The sequence below is a fragment of the Zea mays genome, chromosome 8 (assembly GCF_902167145.1).
Source record: "Zea mays cultivar B73 chromosome 8, Zm-B73-REFERENCE-NAM-5.0, whole genome shotgun sequence".
Taxonomy (NCBI): domain Eukaryota; kingdom Viridiplantae; phylum Streptophyta; class Magnoliopsida; order Poales; family Poaceae; genus Zea; species Zea mays.
In genome coordinates, this window is record NC_050103.1 from 48,519,973 (window position 1) to 48,530,158 (window position 10,186).

The following is a 10,186-nucleotide window of genomic DNA, read 5'->3' on the forward strand; positions in this document are numbered from 1 at the left end:
GGACTTGGACTACTTCGCGGCCTTGGATGTGGCAGCGGCGGAGGCTTCACCGCACGCTGCGGACGCAGAAGATGTGCCTGGTCCGAGTACTGGGCGTAGGCGGCGAAGGGCGGTTGCGAAGCGTAGAGTGAGTGGGGCGGAGGGCGGTCGGCTTCGTGTGAGTAGGGCTGGCCGGCACGAACTGTTGTCCTTGCCGGCCGCCGTGAGTACAGGTGAGGGGGAATTGCGAAGTCTTTTTGCGGGTGAGGATCTTAGGATAATGTTATTTAACTATATGGAGATGGGAATTATTCCGAAGGTTGAGCCGATGTAGAGTGTGATGCCCTCGCTTGTACATGTGTAATGGCTTGTATGATGAAGTTGTGTGCCCTCGCACGTTCGGCTATGCTCGTGACACTACTAGAAAACCCCCCTTGTAGCTATGCTTTTTTGGACAATAGGCACGCTTTAATTCGTCTCTATATGAATGTACGCACGCTTTCCAAAAACGTGTTAGAAGCGTCTTCGTATGGACCGTATCAGACTTTGTAGAAACGATTATCGTAAGCGTATATATTAGATGAATAGACGTTTCATAGACACGTTAGATGCATGTTTAGACACATTGATACGCTTTTATAGATGCGCATATAACATGTGTCTATTATTGTTGTTACGTCATATAGTAACGTTTTATTATGTGTGAAAAAATATAGATACGATATTATAGATACATTCATAATTCATGTGTATTACTATAGTCACGTTTTATAGTGACGCTTTATTGCGCATTAAGGAGTATAGAGACGATATAGTAGGTGACACGAATGATGACATGGCAGGTGATGTGGATAGGTGACATGGCAGGTGATGTGGAAAAATGACGTGGCAGGTGATGTGGAAAGGTGACGTGTCAGCTGAACTGGCGAGTGACACATTTTATAGTAATGCCAAAACGCGTGTTAACAAAAGTAGAAACAATAATATAGCCACGTTTGTATTGTGTGCCTACGCATATCAATACGTTATATAGTAACGTCAAAGTGTGTATTAAGACCTGTAGAAACGATTCTGTACATACATCTATATTTGTTTGTAATAATATAGACACGTTATACTGTAACACTTTATTACGTGCCAAAAAAAGATGTTTTCATTTATACATTTATATATATAAATGTGCATCGAGATGAATGTTAAAAAAATCAAATTATAAACCCTCAATAATATTGCTTTTGGCCTTGGCAAAATATCAAGAAGCTAACTAACTCGATAGCAAACATGTTCAGTAACTGCCAATTGTGTTCACAAAGAAGCAAAGCCAAAGTGGCAATATCATACAAATATCACTTAAAAATTTTAGTAACTACTAGAATCTAACTGATTCACTTTGCAATTATACTAGGCTTCCCATCTAGCTTTGTCCACGCCATCTAGCTTTGTCCACGTGCTGCAGGTACCAACTTGTTGCGGGTACAAGATGAGCTTCTAGCTTGTTTCACCTATGAAACATGTGTTAGATCAATAACTCAATTTGAAGTTGTTATGGGGACACATGTACTATTTCAAATAAAAAAGAAACTTACATGTGTAATTGGCCAAGGAATAACATAGCCAATAGCATCAATTAGTGTACGAATCTGATTAGATGGTCTAGGTACCTCCTCATATATAATATTGCCAAGTTCAATATTTTCAAGGCCTTCAACAAGAACCCCACAATATTCTGGTCCAAGCTTTGCTCCTAATATTTCTCTTTGGCTATCTGTAGTCACTAACTTCCCTTTGGCCACAACTCTGCCTTTGTTTATCAGTGAAATAAGGTAGACTTGCTTTTGTCTCTACAAATTACAAAACATGAACATATGATCTTTTGGTAAAAACAACGTCATAATTGGAAAGAAACAAGGCAAATAAAACCACATACTGATTCTGATATGCCCATGCTGGCAGCTTGAACCCTTCGAGTTCTCTATAATAAACATCAAATCATAGCATCACTTAATCAAATTATGCTTTATATTTTAATTGAAACAATAATACAATTAGCTTAGACATACCATGTTGTGCAATATAGGATCACTTGGCAAATCTTTGACTACATTGCCATCAAGTTGTGCCTCCTACAGGTATAGTTTCACTCAATTATTATAGAAAAAGAAAATTATAAATATTAGATTTTAACAGGGAATGTAGACGAATAGGAACCAATTACTGAACCCTAGAGTTGCAAAAGAAAGCTAATCCTTCCAAAAGCTAGCAGACCAGTTCTGAACATCTTATAACAGTAGAGTTGCTTTAGGATTCTAGATGATTCAGCACACGTTAGTATATATGAGAATTCAGCATCTAACTTGAAAATAGTTCTAACTTTACAGGCACTACATGGAGCCCTTAATTAATGTATCACATATTCTACCTGCGGATTGCCTTTTGTAGGCTAGCCTTTGTGTAAGGGGAAAGGAAATGCTCTACATGTACTGTGAAAAATGAGGTGTTGCCCACAAACGAATCAGCAAACTCATCGTTGCCACTGGTGCTGCAGAGGTTCCAAAGCTGAACATGCTTCTCAGAAATGCCAAAGAAAGCGGGGTGGATGATCTTCAGTTGATGGAGGGTTCTGAAGCTATGGAGATGGTGTTGCATTTAGCCATTCTGTAATCATGTCAATATGTTATCAGTGCATTTAGCTGCATTAGCTCGGGTAGTTAAATTATAAATCTGTTTGTGTACCGCGTAGAATCGCTGGTGTACTGGAGACTGCCCAGTATGGGCTCTGTTGTGATCCAAGACCGTAAGAGTGGTCATAAGGTTTTGACTGATGTTTATTACATTCCTGAGTTGAAGTGTAATATAGTAAGTTTGGGTCAACTGGAAGAAAAAGGTTTTCTTTTTGAGGGCAAAAATGGGAAGCTGTGCATTTATGATCTGGAACACAACCTGTTGATTTCTGCTCCTAGAACTGGAAATAGGCTGTATACTGTCAGATTTGGTTTATCTTCACCTATATGTCTGTTAGCAAATTCAGATCAAAAGGCATGGCAGTGGCATGCTAGGTATGGACATTTGAATTTCAGAGCTTTACAGGAATTGGGTCGTTTCAACATAGCCGGTCCCAAGCCCGGTAAAGGAGGAGGGTTGTGTTAGGTCCGGCAAACCAACGTAAAAAACCAGCCAAATCTTATGGAGATGAAACCACAAAGAAAACCGTTGGGGCGTAACCCTCTTAGCGACGCGCCATATCGGAACCCGGGTATGGTGTTAAATGAGCAAGGGCCGGGTCGTCACCCCTCAAGTGACGCGCTGTCTCTTGATCTGGAGCCGGTGATAAGTGAGCAAGGATCGGGTCGTCGCATCCTTAGTGGCGCGCTACATCGGCGCCCGGGTGTAGTGAAAAATGAGCAAGGGTCTTTGCATCTTCCTCGGCGGGTGCGAAGGGTAAGGAAGCTAGTCGAGCCAACTAGGGTCCGTGTAGGCAGTTGGAACGTAGGTTCCTTAACAGGTAAGTTACGAGAAATAGTTGACGTTGCGGTGAGGAGACGGGTAAATATTTTATGCGTTCAAGAGACCAAGTGGAAGGGACAGAAGGCGAAGGAAGTGGAAGGTACAGGTTTCAAGTTGTGGTACACGGGGACTGCAACAAACAAGAATGGAGTAGGCGTCTTGATCGACAAGAGCCTCAAAGATGGGGTAGTAGATGTTAAGAGGGTAGGAGATAGAATCATCCTAGTCAAGCTGGTCATTGGAGACTTGGTTCTCAATGTTATCAGCGCGTATGCTCCTCAAGTAGGCCTTAATGAGAACTCAAAGAGAGAGTTCTGGGAAGGCCTGGAGGACATGGTTTGTGCCAGTTGGCGAGAAGCTCTTCATAGGAGGAGATCTCAATGGCCATGTGGGTACATCTAGCACCAGTTTCGAGGGTGTACATGGAGGCTTCGGCTTTGGGACTAGGAATCAAGAAGGAGAGGAAATCCTGAACTTTGCCCTAGCCTATGACATGTTTATAGCAAACACTTTCTTTAAGAAGAGGCAATCCCACCTGGTGACCTTCAGTAGTGGCCAACACACTAGCCAGATTGATTTCGTCCTCTTGAGAAAAGAGGACAGGCATGCCTGCTTAGATTGCAAGGTTATACCTGGAGAGTGTGTGGTAACCCAACATAAGCTTGTCGTTGCTGACTTCCGTTTTAAGATTCGTTTACAACGAAATAAGCATAACAAGGTCACTAGAACAAAGTGGTGGAAGCTTAAAGGGGATGTGGCCCAAACTTTCAAGAAGAGAGTTATCGAGGAGGGCCCTTGGGCAGGAGAGGAAGACGCAAATATCATGTGGAGGAAGATGGCGACATGCATCCGAAAGATAGCTTCAGAAGAGTTTGGGTTGAGTCAAGGGAACAGAAGGGAAGTTAAAGACACTTGGTGGTGGAACGAAGATGTCCAAAAGGCTATCAAGGAGAAGAAAGATTGCTACAAACGCTTACATCATGACAAGTGTGCAGAAAACATAGAGAAGTACAGGATAGCGAAGAAGTCTGCAAAGCGAGCGGTTAGTAGAGCCCGGGGTCAAGCCTATGACGACCTTTATCAACGGCTGGACACAAAGCAGGGAGAAAATGATATCTATAGGATGGCCAAGATTCGTGAAAGGAAGACAAGGGATGTCAACCAAGTCAAATGCATCAAGGACGAAGCAAACCAACTATTAGTGAAGAGTGAAGAGATCAAGAACAGATGGAAGGAGTACTTCAACAAATTGTTCAATGGAGGGAATGAGAGTGCTACAATAGAATTGGACGAACCATTCGATGACAACAACAGGGGTTTTGTACGAAGGATACAAGAATATGAAGTTAAGGAGGCGCTAAAAAGGATGAAGGTAGGAAAGGCGATGGGCCCTGATGGTATCCCTATCGAGGTATGGAGATGTCTTGGAGACATAGCGATAGTATGGCTGACTAAGCTTTTCAACACCATCTTTCGGGCAAACAGAATGCCCGACGAGTGGCGGCGGAGTACATTAGTACCAATCTTCAAGAACAAAGGAGATGTTCAAAGTTGTACTAATTACCGTGGAATTAAGCTCATGAGCCATACAATGAAGCTATGGGAGAGAGTCATTGAACACCGCCTGCGAAAGATGACGAGCGTGACCCAAAATCAGTTTGGTTTCATGCCCGGGAGATCAACTATGGAGGCCATTTTCTTACTAAGACAACTTATGGAGAGATTCAGAGAACAAAAGAAAGACCTGCATATGGTCTTCATAGACTTGGAGAAGGCTTATGACAAAGTACCTAGGAGTGTAATGTGGTGGGCCTTGGAAAAACACAAAGTAGCAACAAAGTACATTAATCTTATTAAAGATATGTACACTAATGTTGTGACAAGTGTCCGAACAAGTGATGGAGACACCGATGACTTTCCAATTAACATAGGACTACATCAAGGGTCGGCTTTGAGCCCTTATCTTTTCGCTTTGGTGATAGATGAGGTCACAAGGGACATACAAGGAGTTTTACCGTGGTGTATGCTTTTTGCCGATGATGTGGTACTTATTGAGGAGAGTAGGAGTGGTGTTTCTCAAAAGTTGGAATTGTGGAGGCAGACGCTGGAAGCAAAAGGTTTTAGGCTTAGTAGGTCTAAAACAGAGTATATGAAGTGTGATTTCAGTGCCATGGGGTATGAGGATGGCGATGTTAGTCTTGATGGGCAAGTGGTACCCAAGAAAGACACTTTTCGTTACTTAGGATCAATGCTTCAAAAGGAGGGAGACATCGATGAGGATGTCAGTCATAGAATTAAAGCCGGATGGTTGAAGTGGCGACAAGCTGCGGGTGTCTTATGCGACCACCGGGTGCCACGCAAACTAAAAGGCAAATTCTACAGGACAGCAATCCGGCCGGCTATGTTGTATGGAGCAGAATGTTGGCCCACTAAAAGACGACATGTCCAACAACTAAGTGTGGCAGAGATGCGTATGTTGCGCTGGATATGTGGCCACACAAGGAGAGATCGAGTCCGGAATGATGATATACGAGAGAGAGTAGGAGTGGCGCCAATTGAGGAGAAGCTTATGCAACATCGCTTGAGATGGTTTGGACATATCCAACGAAGACCTGAAGAGGCACCAGTGCATATCGGAATAATTAGGCGTCCCGAAAATGTGAAGAGAGGTAGAGGTCGACCAACTTTGACGTGGACAGAGGCTGTGAAGAGAGACCTGAAGGAGTGGAATATTGACAAAGAGCTCGCCGCAGATAGGAAGGGGTGGAAGTGTGCAATTCACGTGCCAGAACCCTGATTGATAGTTTCGCTTTTCCTCCTTAATCGTTTGACCTTTTCTTGTGTCCATTTTAGATCTTGTTGGTCCTTGTGGGTTTTATCTCTTTTATGTGTTTCCCCGTTTCGTTGTTTTCGGTTCTCCTTTGCCTTTGTTTCCCTTTTCTGTTCTTTGGGGGTTGAGCTCTGAGGTTTTCATACGGGGTTTCATCTCTAGCCTACCCCAACGTGCTTGGGACAAAAAGGCTTTGTTGTTGTTGTTGTTGTTGTACAGGAATTGGGTGAGAAAAATCTGGTAGTGGGGATGCCAAATGTGAAGAAAGTAGAGCAAGTATGCGATGGGTGTGTCTTAGGAAAACAACACAGAAAGCCTTTCCCACAGGTATCTGGTTTTAGAGCAGAAGAAAACCTTGATTTGTTTCATGCAGATTTATGTGGTCAAATAACTCCTAAGAGTGTGGGGGGTGCCTCATATTTTCTGCTAGTGGTAGATGATCATAGTAGATATATGTGGGTGGAGATGCTCAAAACAAAAGATCAAGCATTTGAATTGTTCAAAGGCATAAAAATGAGGGCTGAAGTTGAATCTGGTAGAAGGCTGAAAGCCATGAGGACAGACAGGGGTGGGGAATTCATTTCAAATTTATTCTCAAATTTCTGCAGCCAAGAAGGAATTAAACACTACACTACTACTCCATACTCTCCACAGCAAAATGGGGTAGTGGAAAGAAGAAACCAAATAGTGGTGGAAATGGCAAGGTGTTTGCTGAAGACAATGAAAGTTCCTTCAGTGTTTTGGGGAGAAGCTGTTAGAACAGCTGTCTATCTTCTGAATAGATCAACCACTAAAGCTCTTATCTCAAAGACCCCATATGAAGCATGGCATGGTAAGAAACCAAGTGTTGGTCATCTAAAAGTCTTTGGATGTGTAGCACATGTAAAGCTAGCTGGTCCTGGTTTGAATAAGTTAGCTGACAGATCAAGAAGGATGATGTTCATTGGCTATGAATCAGGTTCAAAAGGCTATAGATTTTTTGATCCTGCCACAAATAAACTGGTTGTTAGCAGAGATGTTGTTTTCGAAGAAAACACACCATGGGACTGGGAGAGTTTAGTGCTTAACACAGGTGATAAGGTGACTGAAACATTTGTTGTAGACCATCAGTTCTGTGACCAAACTCCGACAATATCAACTGAAAGCAATATTGAAGCATCCTCTGAACCAACTGCTGAAGGGGATCTCTCAGCAAGCCAGGGGAGTGCAGTGGGACATGATGCAGTTCCCAGCTCACCACACACTCCATTGACAAGTACAGCTCAGACTACAGGTATGGTGTCTCCTCCTGTACAGAGTCCTCAATTTTCAGAAGGAGTACCATTGAGGTACAGAACACTAGCGAATTTGTTTGACTCAACTGAAGAAATCCAAGATTTCGAGTACAGTGGGCTGTGCATGTTGGCTGCCGATGAACCAAAAAATTTTGAGCAAGCTATTGAACAAGACTGCTGGAGGAATGCCATGGAAGAAGAGATAAAGTCAATTCATCAGAATGAGACCTGGGAAGTTACAGAACTGCCAAAAGATCACAAGGCTATCGGTCTGAAGTGGGTGTTCAAGGTAAAAAGGGATGCAACCGGAAAGGTGGTAAAATACAAAGACAGGCTAGTGGCAAAAGGGTATGCACAAATCCATGGAGTTGATTATGATGAGGTTTTTGCTCCTATTGCAAGGCTGGAGACAGTGAGGTTACTCCTGGCTTTGGCAGCTCAAGGTGAGTGGGAGGTACACCACATGGATGTTAAGTCTGCATTTTTAAATGGAGATCTTACTATCACCTAGTACTGGGATAATTGACTCTCATTCACTCATGCTCTCCCTTTTGGTATGATGACCAATTGACCATCATATAAATGAACACAATTTAGAATTTTAGGGCAAAAGTCTTAGATCAATCTGAATTTGCTTTCACTGTAATTTTATTTTGATTGTTGGTGTGATTCAGGCTGATGCTAAAAACTTGATTCAGGCTGCGGGGGAGGCTTAATCATTTGCAAAATAACAACTTTGAAGCAGGTAACAAAATACAAAAAAATACAAGATACATGTGCATTGGTAATTGAGTAGGCCTTTCTAACATACCTTTAAAGGTGTTTGCTCATGTGGTGCAGATGTATGGACTTGAGTTCGTCCAAGACTTCTATGGCCAGATTGTTGTTGCTGCTGCTCGACATGAACCATGTTCTACAAGCCATTAGCAAGAGCTTGAATATTATTATATAGTAGCTAATGATATTTAATAATTGAAATAAAGGAAGTATACATGCACTTCATTTGTTTGAGAGGTCACGTCAGCATTTGAATCTTCTTGGATGCTACTCGTATCTTTGGCAGCATAATTTTCAGATTTGTCATCTTCATTGCATTGGTCATAACTATCACCACCCTGAAATATTTGAACCAACATACTGTTAAAAATATGCTCTTATTCTAGAGAGGGAGGGGGCCATTGTTGAATGCAAGCTTACTTCATTTTGTAAAGCTTCTCTCATTTCTGGGGTTAAATCTTCTGGATACTTTTTTGACATAAAAGTAAGCCAATGCTTCATGAGACCACTCATGGATTCCATTTTATTGTCAATTTCATTTACTTTCTCTTGGTACATTCTTTCTTCCTCCGTTTGATTAACAAACGGTAAACCTTGAAAAGCTTGTACTTGACTCCAGTACTTATCATCATAGTACCCACGTGCTTTGAAATCCTTGGCAACAATATCATTGAACACTTCATTGTAATCTTTAGATGAAAGACGATTACCATCATTGTTCCCTCTCCTTTTTTTAAATTCCTCATAAGATGCAGCCTATTGAAACAAAGTATATATGAAGGTTAAGGAACTATAAGCTGATTTTTAGATCAAGCATAAATCATTTATACCAGAAAATGTACGTACCATCAGTGTCTCTGCCTTTTCTGTTGTGTATCTACCATTCTTCTTTTTATGAGCTGCCTCCCATAGTTCTATCCTATGAACCTTTCGTTTAGTTCTGGTTTCCTGCATAATTTAGTTATTTGGCTATCATTTCAATCCTCAGATAGATGATAGTGAAATTTAACAAATATGGATGAATATTTATCACCATCTCTTTTTTTAATCTAGCAAGGCTTTTCCTCCCACATGTGTGTGCAGTCTTCTGTTCTTTTGCACAACGAGAGTTTGTGGAACATAATTTCTACAAAGACAGGCAATGATTAAGCAATAATGTAACATTCCTTGATTAAAAATTGATATAAACGTGTTGAGTAAATAGATGGCACCTTATGTTGCTCTTGGCACCAAATTCCAACTAGAGATCTCCATTGATGTTCATTAGTCGTAAGTGGCTTCTCTCTTAGGATTTCTTCTAGAGTTCTCTCGTCACGATTGAAGTATTGTTTCTTCAACTTAGATTTGTACGCTCGCCACCTATTATTAACTGTCCTTAGGATCCAGTCCCTTGTAAGATGTATGGTTTGCCTTGGGAAGGCAAACTTTAGCTACATACAGGAAGGTAAATGTTAGTACATATATAAAAAATGAAGGTACATGCTTGCACCGATAACAAAAAATTACCTCAACATCCCTTATTATTTGTTCCTTGTGTGAATTAAACCTGCTATTGTCAAATCTTGGGATGTCTAAAGGGGCTAAGGTTGGGCTTTCTGCTACATGGCCAAGGTGCTGCCCAAGAATGGAGGCTGACCTTTCATTTGGGACACCATTTTCATCTGTCTCTACAATTACCTTTCCTCCTTGTAATGCTAGTAAATTTGAAAGTGTGAATTCCCCTATAATCTGTCTAACCTCTCCATTTGGCCCTGCATATATGAAAATGTAAGATTTCACATTGTACCAAGATATACAAGAACAAACCTGAAACTTACATATG

General features: G+C 41.5%; 1 protein-coding gene and 1 long non-coding RNA gene across 2 annotated transcripts; both read right to left on the minus strand.

Moving 5' to 3' along the window:
• Nucleotides 1-1,189: 1,189 nt before the first annotated feature.
• Nucleotides 1,190-8,497, minus strand: LOC103635161 (uncharacterized). The gene is made up of 5 exons (XM_008657687.2): nt 8,399-8,497; nt 2,040-2,102; nt 1,907-1,951; nt 1,566-1,820; nt 1,190-1,481 (listed from the first exon to the last, which is right to left on the minus strand). Exons 1-5 carry the CDS (start codon nt 8,495-8,497, stop codon nt 1,413-1,415), a joined length of 531 nt encoding a protein of 176 aa, XP_008655909.2. The 3' UTR covers nt 1,190-1,412.
• A 391-nt stretch (nt 8,498-8,888) lies between these two features.
• Nucleotides 8,889-9,790, minus strand: LOC103636923 (uncharacterized). The gene is made up of 4 exons (XR_002264408.1): nt 9,576-9,790; nt 9,398-9,490; nt 9,211-9,312; nt 8,889-9,120 (listed from the first exon to the last, which is right to left on the minus strand). It is a non-coding gene; the product is annotated as an uncharacterized lncRNA (long non-coding RNA).
• Between the last annotated feature and the right edge of the window lie 396 nt (nt 9,791-10,186).

Bases quoted from the DNA above. Each gene is read 5' to 3' on its own strand.
- LOC103635161 (XM_008657687.2), bottom strand. From the start codon at position 8,497: ATGGTTCATGTCGAGCAGCAGCAACAACAATCTGGCCATAGAAGTCTT. The intron at 2,103-8,398 runs GTATGTTAGAAA...CTATACCTGTAG, and splicing joins ATGAGCAAACACCTTTAAAG to GAGGCACAACTTGATGGCAA. The intron at 1,952-2,039 runs GTATGTCTAAGC...TGTTTATTATAG, and splicing joins ATCCTATATTGCACAACATG to AGAACTCGAAGGGTTCAAGC.